Below are 22,035 nucleotides of genomic sequence, written 5' to 3' on the forward strand. Positions count from 1 at the left end.
ATATTCTAAATATTTAGATAACATAGTCGAAAATGTGGATGATATTTTTATGTCTCCACGAGCAGACAAGCATTTACAGTAAACATGTAAAATAAAAGGATCGACTGATAGAATGAAATACTTAGAAATCATAAAATGCAGATTTATAAGAACTTAGAACATAACATTTATTTGCATCGAACGCGGATAACTATTTACCTGAGACTACTGCTACAGACAAAGTATGTGCATTGTACGTTAAAGATATTTTCTATATTCCGTTAATTGAAACTTTCACAATATACAATGACAAACACCGTTTGTATTTCGACAGTAACATATTCTCACATCAGAGTTATGAGATTGATCATTATGGGTTAGCTTATCCTTTCATTTTGAACAAACTGCGACACTTTCAATTTGGTAAACTGTTTAGCATAGCCCGTGTTTGCCCAACTCTTTATTTTGTATTCCTTTCAGGAGTTGTGGGATTGATCACTGTTCGTTATCTTCACCTTTCTTTGACTAATATGCAAATAATGTAAATAGTAATATTTGCTTTAATATTTCAGGAATTGGAATTGAAAATGAAGCTGTATGATTTCACAAAAGATTTCAGCTATTTGACGAAAAGAAGTCAGAAACAAATTTTTAGCAAAATTGATCTCATGTTGGAAGAGTTCATGAAGAAAGTATATACACAGAGAAAAAACACCAATTGTGACTCGTCAAGGGAGACAACATGTAGCCATGATCTAAGTGGCAAAAAACAGTCCACTAAATCGAAACTCAAGCAACATATCATGAGGGATCACTTGCCAAAAGGCTCAAAAGATCAGACAACAAAAAAGATCAAAGCAGACGAAATGTCGAATTTAGAGTTCCAGCTATATGCTAAAAAATTGTGCAAGGGTCGTCCAGAAAATCCACATACCAACATCAACGAAATCCAAACAAATGATTTTGTAGAGCAAACTTTTGGTACATTCCAACCCACGTCTACACCACAGGTAGTACAAACCGAAACGAAACACACCACACTTACTTTCGGTTTAGAAACAACAAATACCAAAACCGACAATCTCCAATCTCCACCTTTTAACGAGCTCAGTCTGGATCTTTATGATGACTCTTTGATTGATTTATTTGATGATCACGATTTGACAATCGCAACAAAGACGCCCGAGGAGTCTCTGTACTTATCAATGACTCCTACAAATATTATGGATAATAATACACAAGCACAAGGCCAAGAAGGCTGCCTATCACCCGTGTCAACCACTGCAAGTATGCTCGAGTCTCTACTGAGGAAATCTGAATGTACCTCTGATGTGTCAATTCTAGAGACATCAACGGAGAGTACATCAGGACTATGGTAGTAGGCCGTTTTTCCAGTAGCAAACGTTTCTAAAGGAAAACAACCATCCATTTTTTAAAAATATGACTGTCTATATTGCCATTGAAAACTTGCACACAGGAATTTGTGAATACCAGCCACGCTTGTTAATGTGTTTAATCGAAATATATATAATTATATAATCCGAAAAGTAAGAGTTCATATCACAAAGTAAATATAATTAAAATAAAAAAGTAGGAAAATATGCGGTTCCAAAATATCTTCATATCACTACCACTTTCTGCTGGTGATTTGAATAGATTTTGGAACTGCATATTTTCCTGCTTATATAATTATATATCTATATATATATTCATATATATATATATATATAAATATATACCGTATCAACTCATACCGATCAAGTGCAATCTACCTTAAACTATTTCCTGTGAGGCAGTGTGTCGCCATTGTTACATTTACCAGTTTCATAGTACTAAATCAAAACATTTTCCCACGATCTGATAAATTGCGTATTGCAGATTTTCCGTGTGATTCGAGATATCAAAGCATATGCATTTGCTTTTTACGCTAGCATGATTACGCCGTTGATGATTGCGGACATGTGCTATTTCTTGCTGTCGTAAAACACGATTTTTTTCAATCATCGATCTGCTTAAGTTTGCTTTCATGAACTGTTGATAGAAGTGTTTCTTGGTCAAGAGCTGAAATGACTCTACGATTGATTGGTGTGTTACTGGGCAGACATTTTATCAATTTTATACATTTGTCATGGAAATTAGTCAGCATGTGTTTATTACAAATTATACTAATCTTAAATACAAAGTTGTATATCATTCTGTGGTATTGATTGGGTGGTATGGTTAAAATTAAGAAAACTTTATCTAACTGATTGATGAAAATATAATAAATCAAATTAACTTGATAGCACTGATGGTTTTACTTTTTATGTTTTATATATATATATATATATATATATATATATATATATATATGAACATGTGAGGATAGCAGTTACCAATCTCATTAACGCTACATTGAATACGCTAGAATATAAGGGCAAATCCCTGGAAACACTAGAGGTGGGATCAGGTGTCTAGGAGGAGTAAGCATCCCCTAGTGACCGATCACACCCAACACGATCCCTGTATCTTGATCAGGTAAACGGGGTAATCCGTAGTCAAAATCAGTATGTACATGTAAAGAACGGCAGGTTTTATCTGAAAACACAAGATCATTGTTACAACCGGAGAATTTGCGAAATGCTGACTTTAAACGATGGTATTGAATCCATTGTGACACTTGTCAGTAGTTTGTCTCAATTCGAAATGTTATCATACGCACAATACGCTCCTCCTTATCGAATCACCATTATATGGAGGTGATAGTTGAACAAATACGAGAAGTTGACAATGGAGAAGCTGAAGTCAGCCTGTCTTTTATATAAGATTAGTAGTCAGTTTGCCGTTGACATCTACATGTATGTATGTTATATATATATATATATATATATATATATATATATATATAACACCGGTCACGGTAGCTTAATGGTTGAGCGTTCGCTTCGTAATTGGGAGGTCATGAGTTTCAGCCCCGCCCGTGCCATGGCAAATCTAAGACGTTAAAATAGCTAGTGATTGCTCCTTCGCCAAACGATCGACATTTAGAAACAAGAATCACGGGTTTTTCGGATATTACCTTAAAAACGGAGTTCCCGTATCGCAGCAGGCGTTGGAAGGACAAAGATCCCTCACTGCTATGGCCCTGGGCGCTAAACATGGGTCTAAATTTGTGGTACTTCACCTACAGTTGGTGACGTCTCAATATGAGTGCAAAATTCTCGATTGGACGTGAAACAAACAAACAAATCTATCTATTTATTATATAGCTAATAAATAGTCTATTATAAAATCTGCGTAAAATCTAGAGAATGTTAGCGTTCAATATCCTGAGAATTTATTGAACGCTAACTTTGCATTGCGTAAATTGTATGCGACCGAAACATTCCGAGTATGAGCGTTCAATATTGACGTTACCGTAACGACGTAAACAAGCCAAAATGGCAGATGACGGTCCTCCGAATCTGACAGAGCCGGTATTTGATATTTACTTCAGCAAAGTGTTTTACTGTACATAAATTATGATGTCCCCATTTAAAAAATCAGTTTCCTTCATGCATTAATGACGGGTTCAATATTAAACAGTTAAGAAATGCATGCTGTTATTATACACCTTCACCTTGGATGCCAATATTGATTCTCGTCTATTTTGGAGTAGTTCGAGTGAAAAGGGATATAATTTAACAACTAAATACTTTAGCTATATAATAAAAGGGTTATTGAACTTATATAGGTGAATATTGGCACTCGTTGGCTGTCAAAATGCACTCGCAAGCTCGTGCATTTTGACAGTCAACGAGTGCCAATATTCACCAATATAAGTTCAATAACCCTATAATATACAATACTCTAGAACATGTATTATGGTATTTTCATTTTGTAATTTGTCAACGGTATGTGGTTTCAAATTGATACAAAGTATTGAATAGTTTAGACATCAAAATGATTTTTTACACCATTTTCATTTTCTAAACGTTTATACATTATCGTGACATATCTTTAAAAAAAAAAACACGATTCAAGCACTTTCTCCTAAACATTTCGTATTTAGTGTGTTAAAAGTTCTCTTGTAATTGATAAAGACAAGACTTCTAATTGAGCTACACTATGTTTTATTTTTTCTGTTTATTTCTCCGTCGTACTGCCTCAGACTTTCCATTTTTCGATTTAAATTCCGAATAGTTGTCCCCCTTTTCGGTTACTCTACTGGGTCGTTTCTTTTCCGATGTCTCGTTGAATGGAAGACGTATAAACTGACTAGCCTGAAAATAGAAAGTAATGTCTAGAAACCAATCGGAACTCCTCGAATGTCTCGCGCACTTGACATTGATCTCGGATGTAATACGATGGCATCCATGAGTGAATTCGATGCATTGCTAGCTATGAAGTACGTAACGTCTAGCTACTCGATATGCGGTGAAGTATGAAGCGCGAGCTCGAGGACTTACGTACTAAGGCTACGTAACGTCGTGCAGTAGACTATGACGTCATAGTTGACAATGCATCAAATTCACTCATGGATGCCATCATATCCGAGATCTATGTCGAGTACGCGAGACATTCGAGGAATTCCGATTGGTCTAGAAACATTGACAAGGTATCACGCAAAGCTGGTCAGAGTGTCATGACATTCGTCAAACAGCATGCAGATAATTCTACATCAATGAAAGGTATGATTGATTAATTGATTGATTTATTATTTTACGTCCCGTCGAGAATTTATCACTCATACGAGACGTCATCAGCTTTAGATGAAAGCTGCAAAAGGGTACGAACAAATATGTTTTTAATTCTTAGTATTTAGCTGAATAACAGAATCAGAATACTTAGAAAGAAGATTTTATCTCTGTTTCTTCCATTTTTTACAATATTCAAATTACCTTTAATCCTATGAATATTCCTACAAATGGTCCTCCCCAGTAAACTAGCAAATGAGATAGAATTGGGGTTTCTCCGCATCCAATTGTTCGTCCGGTCGCTATAGCCGGATGAATGTACATCCCAGTCATCTTTACTCCTAAAATAACCATCATGTTTGATATATATAACAAATTACACAATTAATCAAAATTGATTACAAATTATACACTGGAAATGAAATTTTATAGTAATTAGATAAACCTAGAACACTAACTAGTCTTACCACAACAAACTATGAGAGATGTGTTAATGAACTTTAGAAAAACGTCCAGCGGTCTATATTTTGACAGCGTCTGTTGGTTCATCCAGATATCATAGGCAACTCCAGTTCCCTCGAGTAGGAATCCTGCTATAGCAGAAATTCTAAGATCTGAATTACAGTTAGACTTTTGGATGACTTTCTCCGTGAATGATGGATGGAAATCGAGATTTAAAATAAGATGGCCAAGTTCCCAACCACAGAACCCTGCCAAAATCTGAGCGGAAACTTTTAGGCAGAATTTCCATGTTGGAATTTGTTTTTGAAGATACTTAGACCAAACAGAGAGCGGAGTTCCATCTCCGATTTTGAAAATCAGAACGCTAGCTGTATTCAAAGGCACTGCGCACAGCACATACCCAAGATGGCCGTGGGCAGTCCGTATGACCCCGTGTCCAAAACAATAAGTACAAAATGCCAGGGTCTTGAAGAAATCTAAGACATATTCCTGAAGCAATCTCGGCAGAAACACTCTGGACAGTTGGTAGAAGAGGAAGCAGAAGATCAAGGCTAATAAATAAATAAGAATCGCTGAAACCGTAGGCGAAACATGCGACACCGGGGGTTGGAATCCCATCACTGTTTCCCATAAATCTCGCCAAGTCATCATAGTGGCCTAAAAATATATACACATGTATTCAGTTTTAATTTTCATTATGATTATGTAATGTGTTTACGCTAATTAAGTATGGAGATAAGTCTCAAATACACCTTTTTGTTGAAATGTACGATAATGACTAGTATTCTTAACATTGATAAACAAAGCAACTCCAATCCTATGGTTAGGAAATAAATTCATTTTTGAAAATACGTGAGGGTAGGAAATGCGACGCTTCACACCAGCATAGGTACTACTTCTCATGAATGACCAGGCATAAAATTAAACGCAAGCAGATTTAAAATACAATTTTACAGACATTTGATAATCCCTGTTATAATTCCTTTCTAACCCTAGCTAGTAAAAGGACCACCAAAAGTGCTAAAGTCAATTTTCATAGGGTCACCAAAAAGGTACGGAGAACTCAATACAATCTTGTCAGCAGCGAATCCAAGGGATGAAATATCTTTTAGGGTCTCATTTAGGTCAATTGTCCCGATAAATCATCTTACCTGTAATATCCAGGGTGAAGCAGAATTTGAAAATCCTAAAGATGTTTAATATTATTTACTGTGCAATTGTACATTGATAGTAGAGAGTAATCTATGTAAACGACACGTGTAAATGCTCGGAAGACAAATCCTATTACATTAATATTTGATCATCGATACTGAGAGATTTTTCAATCACATACTACATGTATATCTAATCTAATATATCAAAACCTCATTCAACGCCTTATGATGTACAGAAGAGGGGAACATGATTAAGAAATAGAGAAATATTTATTTAAAGTTCTAAATAGCATTCAAATTAAAAGTACAAATCTCACCATAACACGTCGTAAAATCTTGGGACGTACGAAATGCCTTTATCAGTTGTGACCTCCGCAAGTAAACTTAACATGTGAGAGGTCGCAGTTACGACGGTGCGTTCGACGATGTTCTTATTTCTTCAAATAAAGAACCTTTCAAGGTCTTGACGGACTCAGAAATTTGGTATGTCTAACTACATGCAATACTGATATCATCTACGATAGAATTTATCAAATAAGACTGAAATTATGTCTCCGTGGCCTAAATTATGAACCATCGTCGACTATGTACAACCGTACTAGGATAAAATACATATATGTAGTTGCAAAAAAGTCGGAATTATTAAAATCCTTTGTAAGATTTTTATCATAGCTCAGTTACATTTATTGAAAAAAAAAAGTTATAGGCATAATCGTTTCACAATCCTTCAAAGTATAAACGGTGTATTGGCGGATATGGGCAAATCTATAGTAAACGAAAGTACATGTACATGCAGTGTACAGTATGATAATGGACGATCAAAAAGTGTATAATGTGTTAATAGATAAACAGAAAGTGTATAATTTATTGATAGATAAACAGAAAGTGTACAATTTATTAATAAACTAACAGAAAGTGTATAATTTATTAATTAATTAACAGAAAGTGTATAATTTATTGATAGATAAACAGAAAGTGTTCAATTTATCACTAGATGAACAGAAAGTGTATAATTTATTGATAAATTAACAGAAAGTGTATAATTTATCACTAGATGAACAGAAAGTGTTCAATTTATCACTAGATGAACAGAAAGTGTATAATTTATTGATAAATTAACAGAAAGTGTATAATTTATCACTAGATGAACAGAAAGTGTATAATTTATTGATAGATCAGAAAGTGTATAATTTATCAATAGATGAACATAAAGTGTATAATTTATTTATAGATGAACAGAAAGTGTATAATTTATTAAAAGATGAACAGAAAGTGTATAATTTATCAATAGATGAACAGAAAGTATATAATTTACTGATAGAAAAACAGAAAGTGTATAATTTATTAATAGATGAACAGAAAGTGTATAATTTATTGATAGAAAAACAGAAAGTGTATAATTTAGTAATGGATAACAGAAAGTGTATAATTTAGTAATAGATGAACAGAAAGTGTATAATTTAGTAATAGATGAACAGAAAGTGTATAATTTAGTAATAGATGAACATAAAGTGTATAATTTAGTAGTAGATAACAGAAAGTGTATAATTTAGTAATAGATGAACAGAAAGTGTATAATTTATTATAGATGTACAGAAAGTGTATAATTTATTGATATAGAAAAACAGAAAGTGTATAATTTATTGATAAATAAACAGAAAGTGTATGATTTATTGATAGATAAACAGAACGTGTATTCTTCATTAATAGATTAACAGAAAGTGTATAATTTATTACTGGATAAACACAAAGTGTAAAATTTATTAATAGGTTACCAGGACGTGTATAAGTTATTAATAGCTGGACAGAAGTGTATAATTTATTAATAGATGAACAGAAAGTGTATAATATATTAATAGATGAACAGAAAGTGTATAATTTATTGATAGGCTAACAGAAAGTGTATGATTTATTGATAAATGAACAGAAAGTGTGTAGTTTATTATAGATAAACAGAAAGTGTATAATTTATTAATAAATTAACAGAAAGTGTATAATTTATTGATAGGCTAACAGAAAGTGTATGATTTATTGATAAATGAACAGAAAGTGTGTAGTTTATTATAGATAAACAGAAAGTGTATAATTTATTAATAAATTAACAGAAAGTGTATAATTTATTGATAGGCTAACAGAAAGTGTATGATTTATTAATAAATTAACAGAAAATGTACAGTATTATCATAATAATGATAAACTACGAATTACTTTACTATGAATTACTTTATGTACACGTATGTTTACATGATATTTACCCAAATATCTAAGTTCAGGTATATTATATGCTTTGAGTAATTGTAAACGTTTTTACATTGAATGTATCTTCAAATAACATGGTTTATATACAATTTTCTAAATTCTGTGTTTGAGGGTCATAGGAAACGATATCTAAAAATAAGTTCTACACAAAAATGTGAACTTCTTTAATTACTTAATACTGTATATGTAAATAAGTCATTCAGGAAAAAAAATACAAGGCAACAGACGCTACAGATCGTCAAATGTTGCTGTGGTGTGAATTATGAAAATATTATTTTATACATGCATGTTGAAAGCTGTGGATCCAGGAATTGCTGTTACGGGGGGGGGGGGGGGGGGGGGGGGCAGTTGTTGACATGTATTAGAAATATTTTCAACCAAAAAAAAAAATTAAATCAACTCTTGTAGCTTAGTAGCTTATTCGGATGGGAGGGGGGGGGGGGGGGTGGTCCTAAACCCAAGCACCTGTGAGCCTACATATGTTTTTGCTGACGAAAAAAGTGAGATGGTAGGGTAAACTAAATATGTTTTGATATTCAGTTTGATGTTGACAGATTTTATCAAAGTGAAAGAGGGTTAGGTTTTCTGTGTATCGCCATGTTTGTTTACGTGTATCGATCTTGGAATGCAGATGAATGACAACTATTATTCAGTCATTCATGAATTTGTTTTTGCAACACATATTATTTTTTATGAATATAAAATTGAATCATCAGCTGTCGACTTTCATGTTATATTGACAAAACGCGAATTATGCTTATGTGTATCAGTTTTCTCACAATCAGTATATACGTAGGAAGATATTGACCGCGGCATTCTTTTGATCTTTGCAATAACCAACCCGTCTGTCTCATTTGTCCCAGAACAAGTTCGGAATGATGCACCAGAGAAATATGATATGGATGAAAGTGGTGGATACATGTATGTACAATACTATTTAGAAAATGAAAACTTTTAAATTTACCTTATCTAGCTTTTTATTTTAATTTGTATAGTTTCAAAAGAAAGTAATCGGGGGGGGGGGGGGGGGGGGGACCAAATCCTGCAAGACACAAACTCACGATCTAAAACTCAGCAGACGACACTAGCCATAATAACCGACTGAGCTACCCAGCTAGGCAATTAGATGTCAAAGGAATATAGGGGTGTTGCTGATCAATAGCTATATTTTCATTCATATTTTAAAAGAAAGTCAGCCATTAAAACGAAGTGCTACATATTTCGAAGAAATATTCATCATGGACCTAAAATAATGCAAATATCACAAAGTCGATTCATAAAGTATATTCCACAACTTCCTTTATTTCTCCAGTATACTTAACCAGTCCTTCTTATGATATTTCTATTATTAATATTCATATATGACTATAATATAGTCACCAATCAAGGCTCCTCAGGGAACATATGCAATTTTAACAATTAAACATTATATAACTACACGATACAATATACACATGTATACCATATACACAGGTTACGGATTTCTGGACTTGACTCTTTAACAAAACTGACTGAAAATGCACTGTACAACGAAGATGCTATATGAGAAGTAAAGTGAAACCATATTATAAAACGCTGTTCCGAACACAGAGGGTACCAAGGAACGGTGCTTATATTATTATGATAAAACATAATATTGAATACCTCGTAATAGATTATCTACAACTCAAAGTGAAGTGATTATTATAAGAAAAGGGGAGATAACGAACATTATCTCATGAATCCCATAGAGAATACAAAATTAAGTGTAGGACTAACATGGACCCCTGGACACACCAGAGGTGTGGTCAGACAAACACGGACCCCTGGACACACCAGATGTGTGGTCAGACAAACACGGACCCCTGGACACACCAGAGGTGTGGTCAGACAAATACGGACCCCTGGACGCACCAGAGGTGTGATCAGGTGCCTACATAAACATTGATCAGTACATGTAGCTTAATGTTACAAAAATGCACGTGTACACTGTATATATATATCAAGAAAAACTGATGGGGCATTTAAACTTTACATACGATTTGCATAATCTGTTCGTTGCCCTACTCTCAATTTTGTATTCTTAATGAAATATCAACACTAAAATTTCAGCAAAAATAATTACCCCGCAATTAAGTACTCCTGCCTTTTAACTGCTAAACAGTATTATCTTCCTCTCTCTGTTTCAAACTGCATCGATTCTTGACTATTAACAACTCCATGAAATATAACCAAGATTTAATCAACCCACCATGCAAAAACTATACTTCATTTCTCGATGACGTCACTATCATTTACTTCTTATAAAATCATCCATATCGTTCGCAACAGCTGTTGAATAATATAAGGAGAAATACATATTGATTTTCATCCAATTTTATATGAATAGAAAAGTTCAAGATGCACCGTCGACATTGTCTCTTGATGGACGTAAATAAGGACAGGTTTCCAGATGTTGATTGTTCCAATGCGTTGCCAATCATTTCTCCTGGATCACAAAGTATTTTGACACATACCCGATTCATGTTAACATGAAATTTCTGTAAACAGAAAATACTACAAACCAGTCCTCAGCTGTGCACGATGGACGACACTGATCATAAAAAACATGAATTATTGTAAAATAAAACGCGATTCTGAAACATTGATGTCCCTGTGTGACAGAAAAGTAAGTATGGTACCCCCAACAAGGTTGGTTGGTTGTATATTGTGTGACGTCCCATTCGAAAAATGTTCATTGCCGGTGAATGGCTGTAAAAATTTAGGCCTATGCTCGGCGCTTAGTCTTCGAGCATGGACCTGGGATCTATATCGTGCCACACCTGCTGTGGCCTCGGTTTTTGCGGTCTTATCCAATTATCCAAAGGACCGCCCCATTTCGTCGCCTCTTACGACAAGCAAGGGGTAATGAAGACCTATTCCCTATTCTACCCCCCACCCCCCTACCCCCCCCCCCCCCCCCCCCACCCCGGGTTCATCATAAGGAATACAACACATGTGAAATAAGCCCTATCCCTAACTATTCAAACGTGATGGCCTAGGTTAAAGTTTTTAAAAGCAGGTCAAATTTCGAAGTCACAAGGTCAAAATATTGCTACATAAAGAAAATGCCTTGTCAAACAGAAGACAGGGAAGTGAAATACAAAACCCTATCCGGGCTAAAATAGATCCTCAGTACCCTTACTTGCCACAAGAGGCGACTAAATGGGGCGATCCTTCGGACGAGACCGTACAAACCGAAGCCCCGTGTCACGATAAAGACCCTCCCTGACCAAAAGCAGCAAGCGCCGAGCATAGGCCTAGACTGCACAGCCCTTCAAAATGATATAAACAATACCTTATATGGGCATATATGCAATTTGAGCAAATAAGCATTAACTTGACAGCCAGGACCAAGTTACGTGAAGTTTAGTTATTATAACTAACAGTTAATTAGGCATTAACTTGAACATATGATTCCAGAAATTGAATTACATGTACATGTACATTGAAAATTCATAACCGGTAGGACAGAGTCCCCCAAATCGTCAGTTGCAGATTGTAAAATCATTTGTAGACCCGGAAGGATATACCACTTTTTTGTTTAGTAAAGAAACCAGGAAATGATTAGAATGATCGAAAATGTTGAGGGAGTGAATTCACTCCCGCATCTGCACCATTGCGGAATTTATAAGTTGTAACCCACTTACCCCTAAAACAACCAACAAACTTTGTCTCCTGTTCTGAATAACAGACATTAACTTTCAATAATGATTAACAATAATTGATTAAAATTGTAAACAATAAAATTAACAAAGATTTCAGCAGGTGCATGAATCATTGAAAATCTGGATATCATCATCAGACACATTTAGCTAGTTTTTATACAATAATTCCATGCTTTTGTTAGAAAATAATCATTAGTGTGGAAACTGTTTCAACTAATATTTATGTCTTTAAAGATATTTCGAAACATTAAAATCCATTCTGTTTCGGTTTTCTAGTTTACTTAAACTAGCAAACAAACTTGGGAGAGGGCCTACATAGGCTCTGCCTGTTGCCCAATCTTGTTGAGTTTCTCAATAAAATATGTTTAAATTAAACGAAAATAATAATGGACTGAACATATAGAACCAGTCCAAACTGCAAATAAATCTTAAACAGATGCCGATTACAAGAGGCCCAAGGGCCACATCGCTCACCTGAGTTACCTTGGTCCATATATCAAGATTTTCCTTATATATTTGCTTGTAAAACTTTGATCCCTATTGTGGCCCTACCCACTTCCGGGGGCCATGATTTCTACACACTAGAATATGCATTATGTTAGGAATCTTTCATGTAAATGTAAAAGTCTTTGGCCTAATGATTCTTGAAAAAAAAAGATTTTCAAAGATTTTACATATATATTCGCATGTAAATATTTGATCCCCTATTGTGGCCATAACCTACCTTCAGGGGTTATGGTTTTACCAAACTTGAATCTGCACTATGTCAGGAAGCTTACACGTAAATTTCAGCTCTTCTGGCCCAGTAGTTCTTGAGAAGATTTTTAAATGACCCCACCCTATTTTTGCATTTTTGTGATTATCTTCCCTTTGTAGGGGACATTGCCCTTCATTTGAACAAACTTGAATCCCCTTAACCCAAGGATGCTTTGTGCCAAGTTTGGTTGAAATCACCAAGTGGTTCTGGAGAAGATGAAAATGAGAAAAGTTTACGACGACAACAACGACAACGGACAAATTTCGATCAGAAAAGCTCACTTGAGCCGCCTTCGGCTCAGGTGAGCTAATAAAAAGGACAGGTAAGCGTTTCCAATGGAATGGATAAAGGACCATTTAAGGGTCACAAATATAAAGAAAATAAGATCTGCAGCTTTTGTTGAAAATAATAGTAAAAATTTCAACAATACAAACGAGCATTGTAATCATTATTGACACAAACTCAACTATATTTCTCTCTGAAAATTTTTGATTTCTTTTTCTCTGGTAACTATTAAAGGTGAAAATGGTCTACAAAACCGTTAAAGTTGCAGGTCAAAAATACTGAACAAAATTTTTCAAGTTTCACAACTCTGCTCTCCAGAATAACCTTCCTTTGAAACTTGAGTCAGCACAGACAGGTAAAAGACAAAATACACGACTTAGACAGGTAAAAGACAAAATACACGACTTAGACAGGTAAAAGACAAAATACAAGTCTTAGACAGGTAAAAGACAAAATACAACTTCTAGACAGGTAAAAGACAAAATACACGACTTAGACAGGTAAAAGACAAAATACAAGTTCTAGACAGATAAAAGACAGAATACATGACTTAGACAGGTAAAAGACAAAATACACGACTTAGACAGGTAAAAGACAAAATACAAGTTCTAGACAGGTAAAAGATAGAATACATGACTTAGAAAAGACAAAATACACAACTTAGACAGGTAAAAGACAAAATACAAGTTCTAGACAGGTAAAAGACAAAATACACGACTTAGACATGTAAAAGACAGAATACATGACTTAGACAGGTAAAAGACAAAATACACGACTTAGACAGGTAAAAGACAAAATACAAGTTCTAGACAGATAAAAGACAGAATACATGACTTAGACAGGTAAAAGACAGAATACATGACTTAGACAGGTAAAAGACAAAATACAAGTTCTAGACAGGTAAAAGACAAAATACAAGTCTTACACAGGTAAAAGACAAGACTTAAATCATGTTGAGTCATAAAAGTTTTCATTCAGCATGAACATACAATCACAGTTCACAGTGACTAGAGGCTATAGCCACACACATATAAACATAGATGTCAATGTTAACTTTATGTCTGTTTATATAGCCACACATATAAACATAGATGACAATGTTAACTTTTAGTATGTTTATATATGGCAGCTTACAAAACTGCGCAAAACAGCCATTAACTACTGATTTTTTTGTGTGTGTTTTTTTTTTGTGTCATATAAAAATACAGTGGTTATCTGTATGAAAATACTATAATAATACTGTGCAAAAGAATATACATATAACATTGAACTGAAAAACTACATTGATATTTGGCTCTGTGAGGAGAAGGCAATTTTATCACAAATGCATCATAATGCACGAAGGGGATTTCTATTTCTTATTTCCATTGCTGAAGAATGCTTTCTTCCTTCTGTGTCTTAATTTCAAGTTATGTCCATTCATTGAAGGTTGTTTCACAACATCATCAGCAAGAACACCATTTTGAGTGACTTTCACTGGCTGCTTGACATAGCTGAATTTGGTGGTCTTGAAGAAAGGAAGATGGAAAACCTGGCCCATCTAAATGTGAAGAAGAAATTGTTAGACGACTCAGAATATAGAGCTTGTTTATATTAAGGAACAATCTCGGTTAAAAGAACAAGGACACGGTTTGAGCTAAAAAAAAAAATTAAATTAAATTTTTCCATTTTTAATGTTTACAATGCTTAACTAAGGTAATTTCCTTGAATGTCAGTTGCTGACTTGCATGAGAGATACATAGCTCACTATTTTTTGCTATGCAAACAAGGCTCATGTCATGTTTTTGTTTACATAGGTTAAAAATACTAGTAAAAAGTTTGTTTAAAGCAGATTTTTTTTTCAATTTACAAGTTCATTTTGAGTGAATGTCACAATTAGATAGTTTCTAATGTTTGTTACAACCCAACTGATATTTTCTATTTAGAAATGTATATATATATACTAAACACAAACCTTATTTATATATATATATATATATATATATATATATATATATATATATGTGTGTGTGTGTGTATGGCATACTCTGGTATCATTTACATTTGTTATTTGGTTGGGCCCTCAGAAAATATTTTTATTTCAACAATACAGTGTAAGTTCTAAAATAGCCACATATGCATGCATTGATATTAAAGTTGAGGAAATAATTTGTCTGTTATATGAATTCTGCATATTTGAGTCAAGACGTCGATTGAAACGTAACCCATCACCATGGTTCTAGCATTACACATTTTCCAGAATCAAAATATGAAAGTCTGCGAAGAGAGATGGATGTAGGCTATGCCTGTCCACTAAGAGAGATGGATGTAGGCTATGCCTGTCCACTAAGAGAAGTGGATGTTGGCTATGACTGTCCACTTCTCTAAGAGAATGGCTCAGCTTCAGAAGAGATTCAATCAGTTTTCTTACATACATATTTCTATAAAACTTTGAATCCTAGCATGGTCCCACTCCCCTTTGTGGAATGTAATGATTTACAAACTGAACCCATGTTGTACAGATTTCAAAGAGTGTTCCTACATGTATTCCAGCGTAAAACTTGAAATCCTCATTTGTGGCATCATACAGTCTTGGTGTAAACAAACTCGATTTGGCATTACATCAAAAGATGCTTGCCTATATTTGACAGACTATAGTCCTGTGGTTTTTGTAAAGATTTCCCACATATTGAATCTACACAAAATGAGAATACTTGCATATATCTAGGTGACCTATTGTACCCTCACGGTCCACGAGAAGAAGGCCCTCGCATGGCAGACACATATTTTTATGCATTAGCTGTCAACTGTTGACGATTTACCTTCAGACCTATGTATATTCCTATGAAAGGTCCTCCCCAGTACACCAGTATGTGGGACAAGACGGAAGTGGGACTACAGCCGAATGTGTGCCCTGTTGCCAAGGCAGGTTGTAAGTACATCCCAGTCATATTCAGACCTGTAAAGGAAAGTGTTGATGAATTGACAGCTCAACAGTGAAAAGATAAAAACTCCTACAATCATGCTCTTTGATTGATTGAATGAATATTGTTTAACGTCCCTCTCGAGAATCTTTCACTCATATGGAAATGTTACAATTGCCAGTGAAGGGCTGCAAAATTTAGGCCTATGCTCGTCACTCACAGCCTTTGAGCAGGGAGGGATCTTTATCGTGCCACACCTGCTGTGATGTGTCTGTCTCAAACATAATGCCTTGAATGATACTTAGAATGAATGTCGAATTGATTTACAAAATACAAAGAACTGGCAAAGTACTAATTAATTTTCCATACTTTCCTGATGGCTATGAATGCTTTCCAGGATTTTAAAGCAAACTTTTATTTTATAGAACATTAGTTTTTGTCTTTGTGCACCAGCAAAAATCTGTGGTGTAAAATGAGGGGCAGTTGACACAAAATATCATTTATACAAGTTGCACGTAACTAAAAATAACCTGTCTGAGTTATTAATCAAGGAATGAGTAATATTGGTGAAGGACAGGAGAAATAGGGAGCAAAGAGAAATAACTCATTGTGACCAAAAAATAGCTCATTTGAGTTATTTTTAACTTGTTTGTATTATGCTATCAATAGTAATGTCTGCACATAAATACACAATAAACTGCAGATTGTGCACCTTGAAAACTTACCTATACACACAAGAAGAGCACAGTTCAGAATCTTCAGTGCAATATCTACTGAAACATTTACCTATACACACAAGAACAGCACAGTTCAGGATCTCTAGTGCAATATCTACTGAAACACTTACCTATACAAACAAGAACAGCACAGTTCAGGATCTTCAGTGCAATATCTACTGGAACATACTTAGACAGGGTCTGCTGGTCCAACCAAAAGTCATAAGCGACAGCCAAACACTCCAAAAGAAACCCAAACACAGTGGCAATATTGAGATCAGAGGAACAATTGGCCTGATTGCTGACTTTCTCTGCAAAGGATTCATGAAAATCTAATCTGAAAATCAGATGGCCAAGTTCCCATGAGCATAATCCTGCAAGAATCTGTGCCGTCACTTTCACAAGAAATTTCCACAACGGAATTTGTTTCTGCAGGTATTTCAACCACACAAGTAATGGGGTTCCATCACCGAGGTTAAAAATAAAAATACTGGCAGTATTTAAAGGCACAACACACAGCAGATACCCAAGATGGCCGTGGGCAGTCCGTATGATCCCGTGTCCAAAACAATAAGTGCAGAATGCCAGAGCCTTGAAGAAATCCAAGACATATTCCTGAAGAAATCTCGGCAGAAACACTCTGGACAGTTGGTGGAAGAGGAAGCAGAAGATCAGAGTCAGAAGATACAGCAGAACTGCAGAAGCCACTGATGAGAAATGTGTTAATGGTGGTTCATATCCCACTGCCACCGTCCAGACTTCCCGCCAAGTCATCAGGACACCCTAAAAAAAAGAGTACATTGTCACTTCAGAAAGATAAACACCATAACAGACAAACTCCACCAAACAAAACACAGTAACCCTTTCTGACACACTTAAACGTGCAAAGATAAAGGCTACCAAGTTTATTTTTAGTTCAATTAATGCAAATTACACCCACTGTGACTTAGTCTTGCATAATATATATAATATACATGTAGTGTTCTACTTCCTGAATACAACCATACACTACAAATACATGTACTTGATTTTAAAGAAATCTAGCTTCATTTTTTTTTTAAATCTGTTTGAAGATAAAAGTGTAATGCTTCTTATTAACATCAGTAAGTGTCTTTCAGAAGTAGTCAATGTTTTGATCATTATTTTCAGTCTCTTTATCAGTCAGGGGCACACTGCAAGCACAATGAGTTACCTCTCTTTGTTATCAGTTGCTCATGGCATCACACCGGTAATTATTTCCACTATATATTACTATAGAGGGGAAAAAATCATTAAAAATCAGTTTACAGAATTGATGCCCAATAACGCAGTCGGAAACGTTCTATGTTACCCATCTTGTCTGCCGACACCAGAAAAGCAACACCCTACGAAAAAATTTTACCCGCAAACAAGACTACCCTCAAATCCACGTGTTTTTCACTTGTATGTAAACAGCCAGAGTGCACCTCAGGAAGTAGCCTCAGCTACCAACAGCAAATAGTTCCTTTGTATACATTTGGTTATTTCTACAAATTACACCAAATTTCCTAATCAGGGGTACAAAAATTAAGAGAAAAGAGGAAATGAGAAAAATCACACAAGAAAAAAAAAATTCTTTAATTTAAATATATATATATGGAACTACAATTGACTAAGTTCATTTTGATTGGACAAATACCGGTGTGATACTTCATGTCCTTCACTATTTACTCAAACAGTTTATTCAACCTGATTAAAATCAGATCCTCGATCCACTTCTCTTCATCTTCAAAAGGAATGGATCGAGGATCTGATTTAAATCAGACTGACAGTTTATTTTTAGTTAACTTGTACATTTCATTAGTCAATAAAAATTTCACCCAAAAATCTTTGTAACACCTCAAAGTGATGAGCAAAAAAAAAATGCTACTAGTCTACACCTGTTACACGTCTTCCGTCGCAAATGTTTATTGGAGTCTGGAATCCCAGAATAAATCTGAATTCAATATACACAACGTACATGTATATCAGCAGGAAATGTACAAAAGATAACGAGACTTCAAACTACATAAATGACATCATAAGATCACACACACAAAAAAATTATATTAATGTGTTATTCTAAAAAATATACACCATGCGAATTTAAATACCTTCTGAGCGTGGTTTTTCAAATAACGTGTCTGTATTCTTCCCCTAACAGTTTATCTGATATCCTGTTGTCATCCACCTAGTGTTCCCATTCTATCATTCCATGAACCAGTATTCTTCCTGTGTGTCAGCTGTTAAGATGATGTATGCTACAAACAAGTCAACAAAACATGTAATCTTATCAAACTAAAACAAGAGACCCATAGGTCACAATGCTCACCGAAGTCACCTACGCCCCGCTGTTCATCAGAAAAATTTTACCCTCTTTGATCCCATTACAAAATTTTACCCCTTATTATGACCCCAATGTAGCTTATGGGTTTATGATTTGACCAGACTTAAATCCACACAACAATGACTACATGCTGATCAGATGGGGAAGCTGAACAGATATGACTGTTAACATGTCCTTGCCATTCTGGAGAAGATTTATTTTTAAAAATTTACCACTAAATTTATATACATGAATTATGTAAAATTAGACCCCTGACTTAACCTCAGGATCCATGAGAAAAAAATAATATCATTTCATCAACTGTATATCAATCATTAAATTTGTTTTTAAAAATTCAAATGTTTTGTTAATAAAATTCTTGTACCAATATTGCAATAGCCTCAATTAATTAGCCTGATAAAGCTATAATCTGATATAAAGCAAAATAAGGTGACAGAATTCTGTTACAATATCCAGTGAGGGTGATTTACTAATTTTTAAAAGGGGCCAATACATGTATGTTGGGTTTTTTTTATTTTATTTTTTTTTTTTTTTACTTTTGACAAAGACATTGTTGACATGCTTTAGAGAGATTTTGCAACTAAAAATTACTAAATCAACTCGTGCAGGTTCTTCGGGGGTGGGGGTGGGGTCCTGAAATCTTGAGCACCTGTGTGCCCGACCTCGTAAAAATGTAGTCTCTAGAAAAAAGTTAATTCGCAAAAAAAAAAAATTGCACTAGGTCTATTTAGATCTATATATAATTGTCGAAAATAAATAAGATTGCTACATTCAACTTTCAAGTTGAACTTTGTTCAAATTCCCTAGCCATCACACACTGCGCACGTGCATTACACAAACAGACATGTACCGTGTAGGCTAAGTCACAGAGTGACAGATTGAGATTCTAAAAATAGCACACATAAAACAAGACCTTTTAATATTGTTAAATTTTTTCAACCAAATGAGAGTTGGCCAACTTGGGGTGCACCACTCCCCATTAACTCCTCTAGATCCGCCACTTCATATTATCGTTAAATAAATTAAATTCAAGCCGGGCTACCACTGTTTACAGCAAAAATATCAAAAGTGTAATTTGCAGAAAGCTATCTCACCGTGATAATTTGGGCATGTAGCCTACAGAGTCACTCAGTTCAGCTTATCCAGTCGGTTTCACATCATTGGTGTAGGGTTTCTGTCAGCTGCAGTCTACAGTGCAGTCTACATGTTATCTAATGTTTGTTTGCTAGATCTGGTTTGCATAACGAGGTCTAGATTAGCCCCCGGAAATTTGTAGCGACAATCGACCGTGGGAATGACGACGGTTGTCAACTGTGGAAGTCCATCGAACAGAAAACAGCAAATAAATTGAAATTATACTACCGCCGCGCCGCTAACCTGAAGACAGTTTTAAAACATCCGTGTGATCAAGATCAATTATGAGAGGGGCGGATCTAGAAACCTAATATACCGGGCCGGGTCAGGTCCCTTTCGTAACCTGATCTTCTCAGTTTACTTCGACCGTTATAACTTATCATTGTTTGTTTTTGAAACTTGTAGTGGCGGATTTAAAGGGGGCGCAGCAATCATTTCTTCCACTCCCGGAGAAATAAATGACAAAATCTTTTGATTTCTTGAATTACTTTATTGGGAGAACTTATTTTTTTTCCAAAAACCCTTAAAATTTGCGTTATTTTATAATTTTCACCTGATTAAAAATGATAGAAAATAGTACTAATGACTAAATAGGAGACATATTTCAAGCCCTATAAAATCTAGGAGCTTGCGGGGGCTTCGCCCCCTGGGCCCCCATTAGGGCTTCGCCCTGGACCCCCAGCCTCATAAAGTGGCGCCCCCCGTAACCGCAATTCCTGGATCCGCCCCTGACTTACATAATATATTCTCTGTGATACATTGGGTAGTGATCGGTACAAAATTCAGCACATGATCGATGTATAGATATTACCTATAAATAAAACATACTTGACAATGTCATCCGGTTGATAAAAGACCAATACACTCATTGTAACTTGTTGCACAGTTTTCGTCATCTATACATCTTGCACTTTTTCAATTTACAGAGAGTTGAATTTGATACTCATTGCATAATTTAACAATTTAGATGCCTTTTATTTTACTCATCATCGATTTTTTCAAGCCCGGGTCAAAAGGAACCCCAGATGCAACGGTATTATTTTCTCTTTTTTAATAAATTAAGAGACTCGACTAAATTTTAAAAGTTACATGTAAATTGTAATTCATGATAAACAGATTCCAGTGTACATATGCACTGGCTTTTCATAGAGATAATTAACACCAAAAAATAGCAATAGTCAAATTGTGTTGTAAATATTCTTTTGTTAATAAAATAATAATGAATAATTTATTAAAATTAATGAAGAGGACTTGTCGGGTATTTACAACAGTTTTTTTTTTTTTTACGGATTGGTTCCGTCTTGTAATTTAGTGATTTTGTGAAAAATAAATTAACTACTAAAAAAAAAAAAAAAACCAAAGAAAAAAATCCATTAATCAAATTATAGTTAAATTACAAATTTGTTGGAATATTTTCTTTTATTATAATAATAATCATATCCTTTATTTATACAGGATTGCACAATTAGTTATATAAACTAGTTTACATTGTGGTCCTGTCTATAACATATATACTTATCGAAAACACATATCACAAAACATGAATATCACAGTTTGTATACATACAGATAAGAACTAAATGAAAAAAGACAATAAACACATGAGTATTATTGAGGATCAAAATTAATCAAATGATTAATTATCAATCAAAAAATAATAATGATAATAATAATTCTGAAATATGTGGGTAGGGGGTATACA

General features: G+C 34.6%; 1 protein-coding gene across 1 annotated transcript; it reads right to left on the reverse strand.

The window, feature by feature from the left end:
- Positions 1 to 4,053: 4,053 nt before the first annotated feature.
- Positions 4,054 to 20,608, reverse strand: LOC130051112 (uncharacterized). The gene is made up of 10 exons (XM_056152469.1): positions 20,295 to 20,608; positions 18,968 to 19,114; positions 16,988 to 17,639; positions 16,039 to 16,175; positions 14,590 to 14,777; positions 9,972 to 10,031; positions 6,568 to 6,604; positions 5,102 to 5,753; positions 4,839 to 4,975; positions 4,054 to 4,220 (listed from the first exon to the last, which is right to left on the reverse strand). Exons 3-10 carry the CDS (start codon positions 17,628 to 17,630, stop codon positions 4,071 to 4,073), a joined length of 2,004 nt encoding a protein of 667 aa, XP_056008444.1. The 5' UTR covers positions 17,631 to 17,639; positions 18,968 to 19,114; positions 20,295 to 20,608; the 3' UTR covers positions 4,054 to 4,070.
- Between the last annotated feature and the right edge of the window lie 1,427 nt (positions 20,609 to 22,035).

This window comes from Ostrea edulis, chromosome 10 (genome assembly GCF_947568905.1).
Source record: "Ostrea edulis chromosome 10, xbOstEdul1.1, whole genome shotgun sequence".
NCBI classification, from domain to species: Eukaryota; Metazoa; Mollusca; class Bivalvia; order Ostreida; family Ostreidae; genus Ostrea; species Ostrea edulis.

Excerpts from the sequence above, each read along its gene's own strand:
- LOC130051112 (XM_056152469.1), bottom strand. The coding sequence starts at position 17,630 with ATGACTTGGCGGGAAGTCTGGACGGTGGCAGTGGGATATGAACCACCA. Across the intron at positions 10,032-14,589 it reads AGCAATGGAAATAAGAAATA|TGCATTTTCAGTCAGTTTTG; the intron begins GAAATCCCCTTC and ends TTCGTTGTACAG. Across the intron at positions 6,605-9,971 it reads ATCCGTAACCTGTGTATATG|GCATTTCGTACGTCCCAAGA; the intron begins GTATACATGTGT and ends CAACTGATAAAG.